This window comes from Schistocerca americana, chromosome 9, assembly GCF_021461395.2.
Source record: "Schistocerca americana isolate TAMUIC-IGC-003095 chromosome 9, iqSchAmer2.1, whole genome shotgun sequence".
In the NCBI taxonomy this organism is placed as follows: domain Eukaryota; kingdom Metazoa; phylum Arthropoda; class Insecta; order Orthoptera; family Acrididae; genus Schistocerca; species Schistocerca americana.
This window is the reverse complement of record NC_060127.1, coordinates 66,086,892-66,109,105: the sequence shown is the minus strand read 5'-3', so window position 1 is coordinate 66,109,105 and position 22,214 is coordinate 66,086,892. Positions and strand designations below refer to the sequence as shown.

The 22,214-nt window shown below is 42.0% G+C and overlaps 1 protein-coding gene across 1 annotated transcript in view; it reads left to right on the top strand.

Annotated features, from left to right (window-relative positions):
- LOC124550912 (guanine nucleotide-binding protein subunit beta-like protein 1) overlaps nt 1–9,961 on the top strand; it is a 65,797-nt gene extending 55,836 nt beyond the window's left edge. The window contains exons 3-4 of the mRNA XM_047125705.1: nt 5,924–6,148; nt 9,067–9,961. Coding sequence (XP_046981661.1) covers nt 5,924–6,148; nt 9,067–9,372 — 531 coding nt within the window. The 3' untranslated portion in view covers nt 9,373–9,961. The remainder of the gene's footprint in view (nt 1–5,923; nt 6,149–9,066) is intronic.
- The last annotated feature ends 12,253 nt before the right edge of the window (nt 9,962–22,214 follow it).

Here is a 22,214-nt window from a genome sequence, read left to right as displayed (position 1 = left end):
CTGTGGGGCCTCAGCCAAGAGGTTGAGGAGACCCTACCTCTGCCTATTGACAGTGTAGGGGTTGCAGTCATCTGCAAGTTGTGGCTCACTTGAGCACCAGTGACACCTGTCTCTTGGGTTCTGTGGCCACCTTCAGTTTGTACAGGTGACTGGCAGAAATGGTGAAGGCTGCTGGCCTCGCTTGCGGGGTGCAAGCAGAGCTCAGATTTCGCAACATCATTCCCAGAATTGATCAAGGCTGTTTGGTTTTGGAACTAAGTGGAAGGTGTCAGCCAAAAGATTCCTTTGATTATGTGACCATCTTAGCCGCTGATTTCTGGACCTGTGTTATAGGTTGGAGAATTTAGGACTCAGCTTGATTCAGAGGCGAGCTGCTAGATTTGTTACTGGTAGGTTCGAACAGCATGCAAGTATTACAGAGATGCTTCGGGAACTCAAATGGGAATCCCTGGAGGGAAGATGATGTTCTTTAGATAAGATGGAAGAAATTAGGGATTATGTGAATGTTTCCCTAGGAGTGCTGGGTGCAGTGTGTGTTCACAAACATTTGTATTCTGCCCAGCATTGAAGTCTGATGTTAGTTCTGCCAAAGTTTGCTGTCTGTCCTGTTCTACCACACCTGGACAGGTTTGTATCATGCAAAGGAAGCAGCTTCTTGGGTAGCAAAGTACTTATGTACACATGGAGATTGTTTAGGCTAGACAGTAGTTTGACGACTTCTGATAAACATTTGCCAATCAGTACACAGAGAGTAAAATAAGACCACATATAAAGGCACTTCCACTGTCAAAATTTTAATGGTAAATTGTCAGAGTATTCGTAACAAGGTTCCAGAATGTATTGCCCTCCAGGAAAACTGGCCCACTCAAATTATTCTTGGAACCAATAGTTGGCTGAAACCTGAAATATTTAGTGAGGCTTGGAACGTGTATCGAAAAGACAGAGTAGATCCCCTAGGAGAGGAGTGTTCATGGCAGTCGCCGGCTGGAGTGGCCGAGCGGTTAAAGGCGCTACAGTCTGGAACCGCACGACCGCTACGGTCGCAGGTTCGAATCCTGCCTCGGGCATGGATGTGTGTGATGTCCTTAGGTTAGTTAGGTTTAAATAGTTCTAAGTTCTAGGGGACTTATGACCACAGCAGTTGAGTCCCATAGTGCTCAGAGCCATTTTTTTTTCATGGCAGTCGACAAAAATATTGTGTCTATTGTGGTCGAAATTGAGTCTGACTGTGAAGTTATCTATTTGCGAATAGCACTCCTATGTAGACTAAAGTTAATTATCGGATGTCTTTAGTGGTCATCTGATTCCACCATAACAGTTGCAGAGTCATTTAAAGAAAGTCTGTGCCAGCTTGCGGTAATACACAGATCATACAATATTATTTGTGAGCAACTTCAATTTACTGAGTACAGACTGGGTTAATTTCAGGTAGTACGGATAGAGGGTCTTGTCAATTGCGTTTGAACACATTTTCCAAAACCTGTCTCGCACAGTTGGTTCGTAGCTCATATGCAATCTACATGTACATGTACATCTACATAAATACTCTGCAACTCACTATTAAGTGACTGGCAGAGGGTTCATCGAACCACCTTCAATTTATTTCTCTACCATTCCACTCTCAAACCACACGCAGGGAAAAACAACACTTAAATCTTTCTGTGTGAGCTCTGATTTGTCTTATGTTATTATGATGATCATTGCTCTCCATGTAGGTGGGTGTCAACAAAATATTTTCACACACTGCAGAGAAAGTGGTTAATTGAAATTTCATTAGAAGATTCTCCCACTATAAAAAATGCCTTTGTTTCAATGATTACCACTCTAATTCATGTATCACATTCTTGTTGCTCTCTCCTCAATTTCATAGTAATACAAAACGAGCTACCCTTCTTTGAACTTTTTTGATGTCCTCCATCGATCCTGTCTGATGCAGATTGCACACCGTATGGTAATACTCCAGAAGATGATGTGAAAGTGTAGTGCAGGCAATCTGAATAGTAGGCACGTTGTATTTTCTGTGTTCTGCCAGTAAATCATAGTCTTTGGTTAGCTTTGTCCACAATATTATCTATGTGATCATAGCAATTGAAGTGTTCGTAATTGTAATCCATAAGTTGAACTGACAGCCTTTAGATTTGTGTTCTTTATTGTGTACACGGAATTAAGTGAATTCCTTTTGGTACTCGTGTGGATGACTTCACAGTTTCCCAGTCAATTGCCACTTTCCTCACCAAACAGGTATCCTGTCTAAATCATTTTGCATTTGGTTTTGATCATCTTATGACTTTATAATATGATAAATGATAGCATCATCTGCAAACAGTCTAAGAGTGCTACTCAGATTGTCTCTCAGGTCATTTATACAGATCAGGAACTGCAAGGGGCCTGTAACACTTCCTTGGGGAATGCCAGACATTACTTCTCTTTTGCTCTATGACCTTCCATCAGTTACTACGAACTGTGACCTTTCTGCCAGGAGATCATGAATCCAGTTCCACATCTGAGATGATATTCCATAGACACCAATTAGATTGGAGGGTGTTTGTGAGGTACAGTGTCAAAAGTCTTCTGGAAATCTAAAATATGGAATCAGTTTGATGCCCCCTGTCAACAGCACTCATTAATTCATGAGAATAAAGAGCTAGTTGTGTTTCACAAGAACAATATTTTCTGAATCCACGCTGGCTGTTTGTCAATAAATAATTTTCTTCAGGTTAACTCCTAATGTTCAAACCCAGTATATATTCCAAAATCTTAATGCAAATAGACGTTAGTGATACGGATCTGTAATTTAGAAGAGTATGTATGCTTGAAATAATTTATAAGCAGTTGTTAGTATTCCAATTAGACATTGACTGGACATTTAGGTACAGTATTATGGAGATAGAGGGTTCAAGGGCAAAGTTTAAACGGTGTAAATTGTGCCATGGATGAGTATGTGCTGAGTGAATGGATTGAGGATGGGAAAGGCTCTCCATGGTTTAATAATAATATTCAGAAAATGCTGAGGAAGTAGGGTTAGACGTTCTGTTTGTTCAAGAAAGAATGTGCAATTGTTGACCGGCAAAAGTTAGTAAAAAATTCATATGTCGGTGAGAAGATCAGTGCCTGAAGCATTCAACAGCATCCATTGTTATATCTTAGTGAGAGATCTTGCCAAGAATGCGAGAATATTCGGGTCCTATGTAAAATTGCTAAGCGGGTTGAAGCTTCTATCCAGTCACTCTTCCATCAGTCTGGAGTGGCAATAGAAGGCAGAAAAAGGAAAACTGAAGTTTTAGTGTTTGCATTTAAGAAATCATTCACACAGGAGGGTAGTACAAACACACCATCGTTTGACAGTTGGACAGACACTCAAATTGAGAGAGACTCCCTGGTGTAGAGAAGCAATTGAAAGAGTTGAAAACAAGTAAGTCACCAGGTCCATATGGAATCCCAGTTCGGTTTTACAGAGTACTTCAGGACATTGACCCCTTACTTTGCGTATATTTATCGCAAATCTCTTGCCCAGTGCAATGTTGCAAGTGAGTGGAAAAAAGAGCAGGACAGTCCTGATTATGAGAAGGGTAAAAGAATGGACCCGCAAAATTGCAGACAAGTATCCATAAAATCCGTTTGCTGCAGACTACTTGAACATAGTCCCAGTATAATAAACTTTCTTAACACTGAGAAACTCGTGTCCATGAATCAGCACAGTTTTTAGAAAGCATCACTTGTGTGAAACTAGGCTTGCCCTTTTCTCACATGACATACTGAGAACTCCGGATGAAGGGCAACAAGGAAGCTTCTGTCCACAAATCAATGAGGATGTAGAAATTCTCATGTGAAACTCAGCTTGCCTGTGTCTCACACAATATCCAGAGAGCATATGCCTAGGTAGATCACTGTTAACGAAGGTATGAGCATATGCAATAGGTTCCCAGATATGTGAGCAGCTTGAATACTTGAGAAATGATAGAATCCAGTTTGTTGTCCTTGATGGTGACTGTTTGTCAGAGACAAAGGTATCGTCAAGAAGTGTGATAGGATTTCTCTTTTCTCTGTATACATAAATTAGTGACAGAAGGGTGAGCAACAGTGCTGATGATACTGTCGTATATAGAAAGGCGTAATCAATGAGTGACTGTAGAGAATACAAGATGACTTAGAATAAATTTTCTGCTTGGTGTGATGAATGGCAGCTTGCTCTAAATGTAAAAAAAATATGAGTTAGTGCAAATGAGTAGCAAAAACAATCCTGTATGTTTGAATACAACATTAGTACTGTGCTACTTGACAGAATCACGTCAATTAAATATCACGTGTAATGTTACAAAGTGATATGAAATGGAATGAGCTTGTAATGTTGGTAGTGGGGAAGGCAGAAAGTCAACTTCTGTTTGTTGGGAGAGTTTTAGGAAAAACTGTGTATCGGACACTAGTGCAACCTATTCTTGAGTACTGCTCAAGTGTTTGGGATCCTCGCCAACTCAGATTGGAGGAAGACATCGAAGCAATTCAGAGGTGCGCCACTAGATTTGTTGCTGGAAGGTTCGGTCAGCGCATGAGTACTATGGAGATGCTTTGTGAACTCAAATGGGAATCTCTGGAGGGAAGACAACATCCTTTTCTTGAGGTATTATTTCTAAAATTTAGAAAAACAGCATTTGAGGCTGACTGCAGAATGGCTCTACTGCCACTAATGTACATTTCACGTAAGGAACACCAAGATAAGGTGAGAAAAATGAGGTCTCGTATGGAGGTATATAGACAGTCGTATTTCCCTGATTCCATTTGTGAGTGGAACAGGAAAGGGAATGCAAGTAGTGGCACAGGGTACCCTCCACCGTGCACCATAGCATGGCTTGCAGAGTATGTAGACTGTAATGTATTCCTAGATTTCTCTTACACTGGGTCTCGAAACTATGTATGTCCTGGGATAGTGGTTACCTGCCATCACGTGACTGCCAATTTGTGTTTCGCAGCACTTCTTTGACTCACTCCCGTAGTTAACCACCCAGTGATGATTGCTCTCATCTCCTGCTGACCATGCAGGTATAAAGAAATCACTTTCCATGACATCTGCTAATCAGAAGGATTTCCTGACCTCTTATTTTCATTTCCAGTAACCACTGACACTATAAATCCTTAGTCACTGATCCCTTCTTCTGTACCTGTGAATTTTCCTCCAGGCAATTTACGATGTCTCATCCCAGTTGGACTACAAAAATAATTACTCGGTTTAACTCTACGAAAAGATATTTATTACAACATCATACAAGTGTTCATCCATCCGATGCATAATAAATTTTTGTATATCACTGTCCACTGTTGCCAGCCATTGCCATAGTATTATGGGTGAAATTGTGTGTGATATTTTCTGAGCTTTGTCAGTACCATACATACACTTAGACATTCAATGCTGCTGACCCACAAAGAGAACAAGTTGCTATTTTTGACCTACCTTTCAAATTTGTCTTTTCTTAACTTACAAATAGTTACTGTAACAGTTCACGATACAGTCGCTATTTTGAGCAGTCAATGAATGATACTGAAGGAAAATGTTGTTCAGAAGCTTAGCAATGTTTCCAGAGCTAGCTAGTACAGAACACACACACAGGGCTCCACTGTCCTGACAGGTTACATTGTACTGGTGCTCCAGTAGAGTTCAGGTTGCAGTTCTATGAAGCAGATTATCTTTTAGAGTGTATCTTAAATTGGTATTTAATGTTAACTAATACTATTACTAAAGTTTTGTTGTAATTAAACACTCTAAATTCTGTGAAAAATGTGTTACAAATGTTCTGCAACTGTGCATCAGCTATCATAAATTTATTCATTCAGCAGAGAACAAAAGGTGGCTTGTTCAAAACAGTAGATTTATAGTGTGCATGCACAAATTCTGAATTTCAGCTTACTGCCCTCCTTTCACTTTTTCTAGGTGGTGAGTTTGCACGAAGCTAATGTGATGCATCTTTGGGATATCCGACAGCCTAGTGACCCCTGCCACAGCTTGAAACCAATGGACAGACATGAAGAATGTGAGGGTAACTCTATACCAGTGGCTGTAGACTTTGACATCAATATGAAACGTGGTGTGTACACTGGAATGACAGACGCACTGGGCACATTCACAACAGATGGACAGACACTGAAACACTTCGAGGTACAGCACATTTACATTGCCCTAAAAGTTTTCATAATACCTCAGTCTTGAGGAGCAGTGAATACTGTGAGATGAAATGTATTCTACTTAAAACTGTATTACCAAGTTTGCAATGCAAATAATAACAGTGAAAGGGTGGTGCAACAAATTCTTGGTTTAGTTCTCTTTTTGGATCGTGATTAATTAATATTCTTATATTATTCTCTTTCAAATAATTGTTGTGACTCACAATGGACTTTTATTACTGATGTAAGCACAAACGTGTCTTGAGAGAATACTAGGCTTATTCTGAAAAACTAAAGGAAGAGTTTTCATTATAATTTTTTATTGATATTTTTATCTTGAATCTTCATTTGCGACTAGTGCAGTGTAGTACTCAGATGTCCTCCCTGACACTATGTACAGAATTTGTGGCTTCATGCAACACCAACTGTGATGTAGGGACATCTGCTGAGAGACTGACCACAGCATTTTGCCCGAGGAGTACCTCAAACAAATAATAAAATACCAAACAAGTATTTGAACATAAAGCATGGTATAATGTACATAAAAACGGCATCTTTTTGTAATATTTAATCACCATAGAAATTATAATAAAATTTGTTGTAGGCTTGTTTGCTCATTTATAGATGACTAAAGAAAAAAATATAAAAATATTCTGAATCAGAAAGGAATGTGGCAATACAACTCACTTAGAAATGAAATGCACCGGAAACCCAAGGGACTACAATGAAATCGCTGCAGGAAATATACGAAAAAATCGAAAAAGGAATTCCGGAGGTTGAAACTAGATGTAGTAAGTCAGTGAAATGAAATATATGGGTGGGGTGGGAAGAAGGCAACGCCCTGAAGAACTGTGTTCAGTGGCACCAGAATATAATATGTGCATCCAGAAGGTAGCAGTGTTACTGATTCATTCGCTATCATCATCATCAGCTACCAGATGGCGCTCAGGAGGGTTGTTCGCAATTTTTTTTTTTTTTTTTTTTTTTTTTTTTTTTTTTTTTTTTTTTTTTTTTTTTTTTTAAGATATTAATTGTGCTGAGTTTAGAGGTGATTGCAGCATTCATTCTAGGGTACAACTATGTCCCACCACAGAGTAGATAATCCTGCTAAATAGCTTCTGCATTTGAATGAAGTCACATTGTGGGCATACTGGAAGTTTGACGGATACATCAACAGATTACTCCAGATGTTGGCAGCATGTATTGGTGGACTGTCAATGCTTGCAGGACTGTCAATGCTTGCAGCAGTGGTCTGTGGAATGTTCCCACATCTGTACGCCAGAGTCAGGATGTCCTTGTAGTGCAGACATGCGTTAAGACTGACACATTGTTCGAGAGTAAGTGGCCGACTGATCGTAACCTGGAGAAGAAATTTGGGCACATGCTGCACTAGTCACAGAGGACCGTTGGAACTGTGTATTGATGCAACTGTTCAGGCACTCTTTGCTGACATAATTTATTTGGCCTGAATTTATTACACAATCCTACAATGGTGAACTATCTGCCACACCATTTTCAATAAAATGGCCTTGTCCTTATGGTGTTGCATTTTTTACTGGCAGTGTATAAAAAAGGTAAAGAGATTTGCAGAATTTTTACATGATGCTCAGTAGCTTTAAAAAAGTAGTATCTTGCAGATTGGTTGCATGATGTAATGGGTAAGGCAAGGCGTTCATTTGTAGAAGGTTGTGGGTTCATATCTCGCGACATATTTTGATTTTTTTTGTTTTTTTGTTTTTAAATTTTGATAAAAATGACTTTGAACATATTTTATTCAGTTAATTGGTTTAAATGTAATTTTATTTTTTATTTTTGTTCCTTTGTTACATCATTTTAAACATAAGATATTTTTCATTTGTTCTCTCTCTTTTCACTCAGAATTTTTGCGAAGCTGAATTTAATTATATTTATCTATTATGATATTTAAATATTTGAAAATGCTGATATATCTGTTAAAACATCAAAGATGAAATAATCTGTCTATATTGTCTGTGCAGTGGTGTCAAAAATGTGTTTTTTGCTACAAGATGTGCAATTTTTTTGGTGGGATCATCATACGAACATTTAAAACATAGCTTAAATTCCTATTGCACTATGAACAGAATAAGACAGATGAAGATTTAATGAAAGAAGGAAAATAAGTAAAATGAAATTCAGGTAAAATGAAGAATAGAAATAATGAACACAATAAGATGGGTGCCAAAATAGGATGATAAAACGAAAGAAATTCAATTAAAATTTATATATAAAATTAATTAAATTCACATGAATGAAGATTTCAAGCTGAAAAAGAATGAAAGGAAACAAAATGAGAGCGAATGAAGAAGTTGATATGATGATTAAAATTATGTAAGAAAGGGATAGAAGCATCAATTAAGTTTAAATGAATTAATTGAATAAAAATAATATTCAAAATAATTTTGATACAATTGTAAAACAAAAGAAATTTAAAGTACCTGACACGATTTGAACACACTACGTGTTGTACATGAAGGCCTTACGCTACCTATTACACCACACAACCAGTCTGTAAAATATTACTCCTTTAATACCTACATCACCATATAGGTGGTTTATAAAACAGGGACCTATGACTGGGGATCTCCCCTTGTTAGATGTGAAACCTCCTTAAACACATAATCAGCAGCAGCAGCAAAATGTCATGTTTCAGTCCGTTCCAGAGTAATGCTTTTCTTCTGCAGTATATATTATGTCGCTGTTGAGGATAGGTGTGTAAAGTATGTGTCTCTATTGGCTTTTATCATTCAGTCTGGAAAGTAAAATTTGTTTGTTAAGATTAGCTAGTTTTTTTGCCCCCCCTTCTGTGTGGCTTACATTTCAGTAACTGTCATGGTAAAGCCTAACCTAAAATGTTCAAATTTAAAATCAAATTAATTTTGTTACTGTTGACAGATGAAGCACCCAATGAAAATGACAAATAGAGGAGCTCTGAGTGTCGTCATACAGCGAGTGGAATTTGCAACCACGAAAAGCAGAATTGTGGCCGTCGGCTGCTGTGACGGGACAGTGCGTGTGTACTCGTGGTCCACCGGCCGCCCACTTGCCATCTTGCCACACGGTGACGGCATATCTTCTGTGCAGGACGTCACCTTCTCAGAGGGGCCCCTGGAGTCATTGAATTCGGAGAGCGTGATTGTCGCTGCGGGAGCTGATAGCTCCGTCTCGTTCTGGAGTTCGGACTTCACGAGGAAGACTTAGTGCTGCGTGATCATCCGGTGTGAAGAATTTTTTGATGCACCCCTCTCCTTAAAAATACGTCTGCCCGGATATGTAAACGGGTGAGATGATGACCTAGAGCACGTCACCACACCAAGGGAGGTGATGAGGGTGCCAGCTCACTCATACCTGCCCATGGATCTCCATGTAGAATGCAAAGTTGTGCCGTTTTAACAGAAGCGAGGATCACAAGTTGTAATATGTCAGGTGTGGAATATGGAATACTCGTAGTGGATGGTTATGAAACTTCTGACTGTAGGACTCTGGCTGAGCTGCAGTTACATTTGAGACCAGTATCAGACAACTGATAAAAGACTGGCAGGCAAATGTTACAATGGATGCACAGTGAATTGATAAACAGAATCCCAAAAAATGAGAGCGTATGTCAGAATGGTTGTAAGTTTACTATGGTCCTTGTATGGGCAACAAGTGAAATAAATAAAAATATAATAATAACAATAATAATAACTATTACTTATTTAACATCAAATAATTGCATGCAGTTGATAAAATAATAGAATTTCAGGGAATGTATTGGTTTACTCGTGCAAATTTTAGATGTACGGTGTCAGGTATAAACTTATAACTGAAGAATCTGGGATTTCATGTAGTATAACTTGCTACCTTTTATTTACGCACAGTGTTCATTTATAGATGTTTCAAATAAACTACAGTGTCAGTAATGATAGGTGTTAAAGCTTGTATTGACAAATGGTATATGACAAATTAACTCATGCTGTGAGTATTTAATGAGGGATATTTTTTTAATTGTCCTTTGAATTGTGATACATCATCAAATTTTTGGTTCAACTAACAAAAAACAATCAGTGTAGAATGCAACAGGTGTTTACCAAAGGAGATTACCGTTGTTCCAATTAAGACTTCAAAAGTTCTTGGCTTGTATTAGAGAGGCATTTGTTGAAACGTTCACAGCAAATGCGTTCATTCATTCGTTGACACTTCATGTTCTGTAAATCCGATCGGGTACGTTGGATGAGTCAAGTTGTACAGTGACAGGGTCTGCTTGGAGCTGATATGTCTGGAGCAGCATTGACTTTTGAGAGTAAAAGCCTTTACCAGTGTGGATATTTGCTTTGCTATACATAATGCACAAGCCACCATATGGTATATGGCAGGGGTACCCTGTACCAATACTACTCATTTCTTTTTCTGTTCCACTCTCAAATGGAACAAGGGAGAAACGATTGTCTACAGGGTGTCTCAAACCTTCTGGGTCAAATTGAAACAGCTGATAGAATGTCCACAGCAGATTATATTAAGGTAGGGAACGAACTGTTGGAAATGAATATTATGTTATGGACACACACAGCATATACTGGATAATTACGATGTAGCTCATAGTAACTGTTGAAAGTGGTGACCATCAATCTCAGTGCACGGACGACAATGGCACATGATGATCTGCGAGACTCTCGACAATACCTGGTGTATGTTGTACCAGGAGGCAGGCAGCTTGGACCCTGGCAAGCAGGTCTTCCTCCATTTCTACGGGGTTTCGTACATCAACGTCTTGATGTAACCCTAGAGGGAAAAATCCAGAGGTGTGAGACCTGGCAGCTGTGCTGGCCGCAGGAAAAGACCACCCCTTCAAGTCTGAATGATAAGGGTGCGTGTTGTTCAGGTTTTTGCTGATGTTAACATTGAAGTGGGCAGCTGCATCATTGTGTTGAAACCACATCCTTTTGGACAACAAAGGGAACAGTCTCCGAGAACTGTAGCAGCACATCTTGCAGGAACATCAGTTAATGTGGACCAAACGCTTTGAACAATTACTATGAGTTATGTTTTTATGTGGTATGTACTGTGTTTGTCCATAACAAAATATATATTCATTTCTGACCATTGGTTACCTGTCTTAATAGAGTAGGTCATGGATGGACTCGTTACCACCTGTTCCAGTTTGACCCAAAAGCTTTGAGTCACCCTCCATATTTCTCCACACGAGCCCTAATTTCTGTTATCTTGTCCTTGCTGTCTTTACTGAAATGTACGTAGGTTGGAAATAAATAGTGGTAACACCGCTGTGGGGACAATAAGGAACCAAATCTAATATTGTTGCTGATAGCACATGTTGTTGACATACCTACCTTACCTCCGAGCAAATGGACTCACCCGTGCCATGTCACTGGCATGCACACAGTCAAGAGAAACACAGTCACTTGAGAGCGAGCAGTCTAACATAATGGTCTCACTGTGTTTTCGTAACAGGAACAATGGAGTTGGATCAAGATTGAATGTGCCAGAGGTTGTACAGCACCACAGTGTCATCAAGGTCTTCGAGAGACATGCGGGGACTCGGCATTGCTGTACAGAACAGTGGCACATTGGGTAAAAGCCTTCTACGGAGGTCGGCAAACTGTGACAGACATGCATCGGGCTGGTCGTCCTAGTGCCTCTGAAGAAGAAGTGCATGCTGTTGCCACATTCATGGACAGTGATTGACACCATACTATTCGTGAGCTCACCCGTGAAACCAGATTAGTGCATACAACTGTGCTTTGCATCCTGAAGGAACGTCTGGTCATGTAAAAAATTGCATCATGATGGGTTCCACATGCCTTGATGGAAATGCAGAAATGGATGCATTAAGATGCTGCTCAGACGCGCTAGGAGTGCGAAGGAGAGGCTTTCTTACACCGTATTGTAACACTGGACAAGATGTGGGCCACATCATACGAGCCAAAACTGAAACGCCAATCCAACGAATGGTGACATTATGGGTCGCCGCGAAAGACCAAAGTGCGTCAGAGCCCCAGTATGGTGAAAGTTATGGTGATTCTCATGTAAAACTGTGATGGTGTTATCCTAACGCATTACGTTCCTCCACGGCAGATCGTCCATGCACAGTATTACTGTTCATTTTTGGAGCATCACTTGTGACCAGCTTTGTGAAAGAAGCAACAACACTTTCTGCACAACCCACCCGTCATTTTGCACGACGGTGCATGGGCGCATAGAGCGCAAGCTGTGGCTGCCCTGTTTGGTCGAAGGGACTGGGAAGTACTGTACCATCCACCATACTCCCCAGACTTAAGTCCTTGTGACTTTGATTTGATTCTGAAGATGAAGGAACCACTTCGTGGCATTCGCTTCAGAACTGTTCCAGAGATTCAACAGGCAGTAGGCCGCTCCATTCACACCATCAACGGAACAGGCTCTGCTAACAGTATACTGCACCTTCCACATCACTGGCAATGGGTTCTACACAGTGCTGGTGAATACTTTGAAGGACAGTAACAGGTGCAAACATGTAACTCTTTTGTATCAGTTGTGAATAAATAGTTTGCCACTATTTGAGTTCTAACCATCATATGTTGGCGGGAGTGGAACTGTTGTGCAATTGGCCACAAATACTAGTTCCCCACTCGTAAATTTCCTCATTGGCATGTTACAAAAAGAATGTCATTTACCTCCTAGGGATTCCATTTGAGTTCACAAAGCATCTTGCAGTGTTCCTTTGACTCGTTGTGATATTGAGGGGCAGTGTAAAATTTACTCGCGAGCTAAGATTTCGTATTATTCAGTTCCCAATCTTGTTACTTCTTTACACTCGCCAATATCTCTCAATCAGACTTTGTTTCTCAAAGTAGTACAATTACTGCTGGAAGTTAACAGTACAATGAAATGTCCAAATTCTTGAAGTAAATACAATGCTTCTCAGAAACATGTCAAATATTGTACTCTTATTTGCAATGACCATGCATAATGAAGTTTGCTTGTTATTTATAACATCACAAGTACATTCCTCCCTGTGGGTCTGGGGGTTAGAATAAGCCTGAGATATCCCTGCCTGTCATAAGAGGTGACTAAAAGGTCTCTCTCACTTTCCAGCCCTGTAAGTTCAAGTCCCATTTTATGGTTTTACCTGCCACTTTCCAAATTCTACAGAAGTGCAGGCTATATAGGGAAGGACGCCTTATGTGGTGCATGAGTTATCCATAGTGCCCTTAGATTCGATCTCCTTAACCTCTTGTCATAGCCTTGCATCTCCACCTGCAATTCAACTATTCGGGTGAGGACACTTTCTGTGGTATGTCATCTTCTTCCATTGTCTCCTGTCCTCTTCCACCCCCATTACAATATTGGATTTCTCTGCACCCAATATCCAGCACGGTAGCCAGTCCGTTGTGGTGGGGCCATCATGTACCCATTTGGTGGTAGCCCCTTGACATCACAGGGATCGCACTGTTGATGCCTGAGCTGTAAACTCCCCACGTATGCCAAGGAGTCAATGCCTGTCTTCCTGGGGCATCAGGACTCTTGGCATCGGCCATCATGCCAGGTGGCGTTTGCTGTGGCTGGGAGAGCCCCTGATAGGAATGGGTGGGATCAGGGCAGACAACCCGCAATGAAGCGGGTGACCTACTGTGCCAGCAGTCTCTAAGAAGGGCAAGATAGAGTACAGTGCTGACAGATGTGACCCTAAATTGTTTCCCTACCTCACTACACCATGGGAGGAACGTAGGGGTACAGAAAGAAGAGGGCCAATTTCACCTCGGTATTTAGTCTGTTGCAGAATGGACAGGGACTCCTTCCTACCTATGAAGCCTCAATTTTTTGTTGAGCATCTTGAGGGTAAGTTTGGGGAAGTGACAGTGTTGTCCAAGATGAGAAGCGGTGCAGTCCTGATTCAGACAGCATCTCTGGCTCAATCCTGGGTGTTACTCACTTGTGACTGGCTGGGTGATAGTCCTGTGTCTGTCACTCCCCATAAAAGCCTCAACATGGTCCATGGGATTATTTTCCATCGCGACCTCCTCTTGCAGTCTGACGGCGAGCTCCACACCAATCTAGAACGGCAGGGTGTTCATTTCATCCGGCACATTCACAGGGGACCCAAAGACAACAGGGTTGCTATCTGTGCCTTCATCTTGGCCTTTGAGGGTGATTCATTGTCTGAAAAGGTGAAGGTGATAGGTTACTGCTGTGACGTTAAACCATACGTCCCTCCCCCTATTCAGTGCTTTAAGTGCTGGAAATTTGGGCACATCTCTTCCCACTGCACTTCCAGCACCACATGTCGAGACTCTGGACATCCACTGCATCCAGATACTCCACATGCGCCTCCTCCCACTGTGGAGAGCAGCACTCCCCCTGCTCGCCAGACTGCACACTACTCCAAAAGGAGCAGAAAAGACCCTGGACAGGTTGACTTACCAAGAGGCTAAATGTAAATTTGAACGATTACACCCTCTTCGGTTGATGCCCACATATGCTGCAGCTACATTACCATTGCCGTCACAAGTACCAGCCATACCACACTCCGTAATACATCCACCTCCTTGGTGGTAGGGGGAAAATCTCCTTCCGTTGCTCCCAAAGTACCTACTTCAGGAGCAAGGCCCCCCAAACGCAGGGGACATCGGTACCCTCCTCCCAGCGAGAGAAGCAACAGCCTCCTCCGGCTCCTCATGTGTGGAAGAGGTCCCTTGGGACCCTCTCTACCAAGGCCTCCGCTGATGCTACAGCAGACACTCGCCAGAGGCTAAAGGAGCCAAAAGCTGCTGGATGAAGAGCTTCATGGTCTTCCGCTGTGCCTGAAGCTACTTCGAAAAAATCCTCCCAGCAAGCCCCTAAAGAGAAATGAGAGGGCAATCAAACAAAAAAGTCTGTTAAGAAAAAGAATCCTCTGCTGGCCCCAATACCACCACCTCCTACCAGTTCTGCACCTGCGAATGAGGCGGAGATCTCATTGTCCACTGAGGACCTGGATCTCATTGATGCCTCATCCGCAATAGGAATGGATACAAATACCCAGTCGGTGGCAACAGGTGACCCTGAGGCGTAACCTGCCTGCTTGCTTCATGCATTCCCGGCCTCACGATAACGTCATCCTCCAGTGTAGTTCCTGCAGTTTTGTCCACCACCTTGCTGAGCTACGGCAACTGTTCAGCTTTACACCTTCTTTCTGCATTGCCCTCCAGGAAACTTGGTTCCCGGCCTTGCGGACTCCTGCCCTCCACGGCTATAAGGGATACTACAGGAAACGTAATCGAGTGTCAGGTGGAGTTTGCGTTTATGCCCTAAACTCAGTCTGTAGTGAACCTCTCCCCCTTCAAATCCCTCTTGAAGCTGTGGCTGTTAGGTTAAGGACAATGCCGGAAATAACTGTCTGCAATGCATATCTTCCTCCAGATGGCACAGAACCCCTGAACGCATTCGATGCACTGATTCATCAATTCCTTAAACCTTTCCTACTTTTGGGAGATTTTAACACCCATAACTCCTTGTGGGGTGGCACCATGCTTACTGGCCGAGGTAGAGATGTCAAAATGTTCCTGTCTCAACTTGACCTTTGCCTCTTAAATACTGGGGCCCCCACACATTTCAGTGTGGCTCATGGCACTTACACAGCCATTGATTTATTCCTCTGCAGCCCAGGACTTATCTGTCTGCTGGAGAGCCCATGATGACTTGTGTGGTAGTGACCACTTTCCCGACCTGTCACTCCCCCAGCACAATTCCCCTGAACGTCTACCAAGATGGCCCTTAAACGAGACAGACTGGGAAGCTTTCACCTCTGCTGTCACTGTTGAATCTCCCCCACATGGTACCATCGATGCGGTAGTTGATCAGGTTACTAGAACGATCGTTTCTGCAGCGGAAAACATGACCCCTTGTTCTTTGGGGTGCCCCCATCGAAAGTCAGTATCTTCGTGGTTGCCAGAAATTGCTGAGGCCATAAAAGAGCGTCGGCGAGCTCTATAGTGACAGAAGCGGCACCCTTCCCGAGAGCACCTAATAGCTTTTAAACTGCTCTGTGCCTGATTTCGCCAGCTTTTAAAAAGATAGAAACAGGAATGTTGGGAGAGGTACATTTTCACCATTGGCCATTTGGCCATATGTCACCTTCCCAAGTCTGGATGAAGACCAGATGTGTTTATGGGCACCAGATCCAGACAGGTAGCACTGGCATTAACATAAATGGTGTGTTATCTACCGATGCAGTCACATATGCCGAGCACTTTACTGAGCAGTATACTCGAGCCTCTGCTTCGGAGATTTTATCCCCCAGCATTTCGCACCCTCAAATGGCGAATGGAAAGGAAAGCCCTCTTGTTCACTGAATGTCACAGTGAACCCTATAATGCTCCATTTAAAGAGTGGAAACTCCTCAGCGTCCTTGCACATTCCCCGAGCACAGCGCCTGGGCCAGATCAGATCCACAGTCAGATGATCAAACATCTCTCGTCCTACTACAAACGACATCTCCTCGTGATCTTCAGCTGTATCTGGTTCGATGGCATCTTTCGATCGCAATGGCAGGAGAGCACCATCATTCCATTGCTCAATCCTGGCAAATACCCATTTGATGTGGATAGCTATCGGCCCATCAGCCTCACCAACGTTCTTTGTAAGCTGTTAGAACGTATGGTAAGTCAGCGGCTGGGTTGGGTCCTGGAGTCACGTAGCCTACTGGCTCCATGCCAGAGCAGTTTCCACCAGGGTTGCTCTACCGCTGATAATCTAGTTTCCCTCTAGAGTCTGCCATCCGAACAGCCTTTTCCAAACTCCAACACCTGGTTGCTGTCTTTTTAGATTTACAAAAAGCTTATGACACGACCTGGCAACATCATATCCTTGCCACTTTCTACGAGTGGGGTCTCCTGGTCCTGCTCCAGATTTTTATCCAAAATTTCCTATCGCTCCGTACTTTCTATGTCCAAGTTGAAGGCTCCATAGTTCCCCCATATCCAGGAGAATGTGGTCCAGCATGTCTCTGTACTGAGTATATCTTTATTTTTAGCGGCCATTAACGGTGTAGCAGCAGCTGATGGGCCATTGTCTCCCCTTCTCTGTATGCAGATGACTTCTGCATTTCGTACTGCTCCTCCAGTACTGGTCTTACTGAGGGGCACCTACAGAGAGCCATGGGCTCTAGCCGACGGCTTCCAGTTTTCAGTCATGAAGTCGTGTGTCATGCACTTCTATCGGCGTCGTACCGTTCATCCAGAACCAGAAATTTGCCTCAATGATGATCCATTCACTGTAGTGGAGACATACTAATTCTTAGGACTGGTTTTCGACACCCAATTGACTCGGCTTCCTCATCTTCGTCAGCTGGAGCAGAAGTGCTGGCAGCACCTCAATGTCCTCTGCTGCCTGAGCAACAGCAACTGGGATGCATATTGCTCTACGCTGCTGTAGCTCTACAGAGCCCTTGTTCAATCCTGTCTTGACTATGGGAGTGTGGTTTATGGTTCGGCGGCACCCTCGGCATTGTGTTTACTCGACCCAGTGCGCACCACTGTGGTGTTTGGCTGGCAGTGGGACATTTTTGGATGAGTCCAGTGACCAGCATCCTGGTGGAGGTTGGAGTCCCACCATTGAAGGTTAGGCGTGCACAACTGCTCGCCAGTTATGTTGCACACATTCGTAGTTCTCCTGAGTATCTGAAATACCATCTCCTTTTCCCACCCACAGCAGTTCTTCTCCCGCATCAGAGGCCCAGGTCAGGGCTTAAGATTGAGGTTCACGTCCGATCTCTCTGGTCTGAAGGGAAGTCCTTGCCTTTATCACCTATACTAGAGGTCCACGTACACATCCATGGTGTACATCTAGGCCGAAGCTGCGCCTGGATCTTTCACATGGCCCTAAGGACTCTGTTAACCCGGCAGCTCTCCGCTGTCACTTCCTGTCGGTTCTTGACATGTACCGGGATCATGAAGTGGTTTATACAGACGGCTCAGTGGCTGATGATCACGTTGGCTTCGCATATGTTCATGAAGGACATATTGAACAGCACTCCTTGCCAAATGGCTGCAGTGTTTTCCCTACAGAGCTGGCGGCCATTTCTCGTGATCTTGAGTGCATCCGTACATGCCCTGGCAAGTCATTTCTGCTCTGTACTGACTCCTTGAGCAGCCTACAAGTTGTCGACCAGTGCTACCCCGCCATCCTTTGATAGCAACCATCCAGGAGTCCATCTACGCTCTGGAATGGTCCAGTCAACTTCTTATGATTATAAATGTCATTAACAAGTTGATTTTCAAAAATTACTACTTTCCCATGACACACTTAGACTCTTTTACCAAACGCATCTACATTCTCTGCTACACGAGTTTTGAATTGTGTGACTTGTTCGTTAACAAATTGTGAGTGTTCCTCAAAACTTTCTAATACCTCTATTTTGTCACTTGACATTTGTGTTCAGACACTCAAAATTTTAGATTCAAAGTCTGCTTTGGCACTCAAGATATCTGTTTTTAGCAAACATAAGTCATCAGTTTGTGCAAATCTGGCTCCTTGTAGAGACACGTTAATGTCGTATTTGCTCCTTGGGTGTGTCTCCCCCAACAGCTCTCCTACCATCATCACTCCCCTTGTTGGTATCCATTTTTATCCTTATTAATGTGTTCCCCCAAAACTGAACTATTCTATTTGTTCTATGGCACTTAGCTGCTGTGATGGCCTTATTCCTGTGGTGCTGATCCTGTAGGCTTGTTTTCTTTAATTTAATTCAATATGTATTCCACGTAGTGTCTTATTGCACAATTTTCATGTTTTACTCTTTACAATAACACATCAGAATTGTCCACAAGCAATAATTTGTTGCTTCTCTGTAAACAGAACATCTTTAGCACCCAGTATAAAAAAGTGACATTGAGTTATCCAGTTTCGTAATTGGTTTATAAAACATCCTGCCCCACATTCGAAAGCCATGTGTAACCCTTCTCATATATAAAAAGTATTAGATCACTGGCTAGCTCTTCTGACAGCAGACTGGACACAACATGTTTTCCATTAGTTTATTTCCAAAAGCCATGTCATCTCCTCATTACTGCTGTGTGTCAATAACAATTTATAAAAACTTAGTTTGTCGTGCAATATTGCCAAGCATCAAGGCATAACAAGCTACTAGTTTCCACTACTGATGTCCCTCTCTCACTGACTGCCAAAGCACTTACCCTTTCTTTGTATACAAAAACAGACGCCTTCCAATATGTCGGTAATGCCACATTTACTAGTCGATTCAACAATTTTGTTTCAATAACTTTGATTCTTGGAACTATATGTTTTTTTTTGGTTAGTTGTATTTAGTTTTTAAAATAAAGCAGATAACTGAAAACATAAGAAGAATTGGCATTGTTATGTCTTGAATTAAGCTAGTCGAATTTGGTCATTAATCGATCTTTGAATGGAAGTGTAATAGATGGAGATATGACATTTTTCTGTTATGTGATAAAATTGGTGTGATTACAGTGTGGATAATATCTCCTTGCACTGACAAGGTTGTTAGCATTTGTTTGCATACCTGATTTGGCCTAAATTTAAAAATGTGGTCATAATGTGAAGAAAATGGTGTGCTATTGATTTCTTCATTAATGGTAAAAGAAGGTGTACTAAGAGCTTGTTTCATTATAACATGGATAAACTCCCTTCCTCCCACACACAGAAGGAAGCCTTAAAGATTTTTCTATCCTCTTACTGCTCCTTGATACATGGCAGAAAGTTGCCGGCAGAATTATTATGTGGTCATTGGCACTGTAGCCCATTGCATCTTCTGAGGCCACCGTTAAAAGGAAATTCATTCCACCACGTCAGTTTCAGCGACAGGATAAAGTGTTCTTTAAAGTTCTTGCAAGAAACAGCGTTGGGAGCACGGTGTCACAAAAGTCTTGAGAAGTTCATTTTACGCCATTCACAGTTCAGCAGTGCTGCAATGGCATCACCAGAACCAGTTGTGGCACTCTTTTGTCAGTGATTCTGCCACAGAAGTTTTGCCCAGAGACATAGCACACTGCTGGGGTACGCAGCAGCAGTCATTTCTGCCTCTATGCCAGTTGCGACCAACAGCTTCCAGCATGGTTGCCAACGGAGATTGACATCACACCGCTACAGCTGCTGCTGTCAGCCTGTGTCCTGCAGCCTGAACTGATGTCTGTGGGTGGACATGCCATCCCAAACAGCCATCGTGCCACCTGGGAGTTCCACTTGCTGCCAACCTGACCACAGTGTCTGCTTCACCAGATGCAGGCGTGGACCCCGTGTTCCTGGTCATTCACAAAGTTGATACCAATGCAGACACGAAGCTGCCATCAGCTATCATTCCACTCCCTGTTTCCACATCTGTCAGCATTTCATCTTGTTAATTTCATGATTTAAACAAATAATTCGACCTAACTCTTGCAGTAGCGAAACTGTTAAAAAGAAACAATTTTCCGATGTATTCAGTTAATGGGACTACACAGAAGAAGCAACTGAATATATTTTGTCATTCAAATGTAATAATATTAGTGAAAATTTTTTTAGAATAGCACATGTTATTCTGCATTATAACACACTACTGTTGCGCCAACGAAGGAATACTTGTTGGCACTGTGTTGGGTTCTTAAGATTTACTTCTGGAATAGGCTGAGTTGATACTACAACATAGACAAAATGTTAGATCACCTTATTATAACTTGAACTTGAACAAATGTAAGTACACACACAATACTTCTGACAAAACTGAAAAGTACCTGGGAATTAATTAGGGGCTGGCTTTGCTAACATGTTTTCAAATACAGCTAAATAGATACTTTAAGATTACTAGTATTTCGTCTCCCAAATGTTTATCACTAGTGCAGAATAGAATTTAAGTTATGAAACAATTACTGATTTTGCCCTATAATGAAAGACACTAACTAGTAATAGTCAAAATAAATTAAAAAAACAATTACGTACATAGAACTAAGCACAAAATTAGATCTGGCATTATATTTTTTAAACTGAGGCCAACCTTTTTCTTTTATGAAAATGCAGATTATATTCACATATGTTAATTGTAATTAATTCAAAAATGAATTTTAAGGAGGCAGAGGAGAATTAAAAATAACACTCCCTGCTTCGACCACATGGCTGTGGACGTGGTGTGGGTACTGACGATGTCTCCATCTCATTGTCACCTGTGTAGCAGCTGGTTTGAGCTGCCTTGTTTGTGTGCAGCAAAAGATGTGTGCCCTGTTTACTGTTATGTGGCTGTTCTTGTGTCACATGATCAGTAAATGCCAGAAAGAGGTTGCCAGTTTTCATCTGCAACGTGCTGTTCTTGGCAGTTGGAGGAGAACGAGTCACATGCTTTGGTTTGTCTGTCTGCCAACATGCTATGCGCCTGTGTCAGCTGTTGGTATTTTAAGGGGGGGCATTGCACTTTGATGCCACAGGCGTACATGTACCACCATTCTTCTGTGCTTCTGTCAGCCATAGCTCTCCTTTTGCCTCCAGTTGTGGATACTGCGAGCGTCCTTCTCGTGTGTGATTTTCTGCTTAGATGCTGTGACTCCATCCCGGAGCTCAGTAGAAGTGGAGAAGCACTGCCTGTACATTTATTCATGTAACAAATAATAGTATTGTAGAATATTATACCAGTGTTGTGTGTGTACCATTCAAAATGGGTTATTTATTGAATGTACTGAACTTCTCCAAATCTGTCCCCTGCAACCATGCTGTGTGGCCCTACAAAATGTTTTATATGTCTTGTGTGCTTATAACATATCTGGAGTCAGAATTATAAGACTGAACAAATTTCAGGAGCCACTCTTCACACACAATACTAACAAGCGCTAATGAATTGCAGGAACAGCTCTTCACACACAATACTCACAAGCACTAATAAACAAAAATGAACACACAGAGACCAGCTCTCTTGGCAGACCCATGTTATTTGTTTTTTCAGTTGCATATCAGACAGCCAAAGTGTTTGCATTATTAAATTATTTTGTGCTGTCTTTTCTGTTTTAATTAAAGAGTCCACAACAGTGGTAAACAAAACAACTTGGAGTGATTATGGAAGTCAGGAAATACTAATAATATCGAGTTTT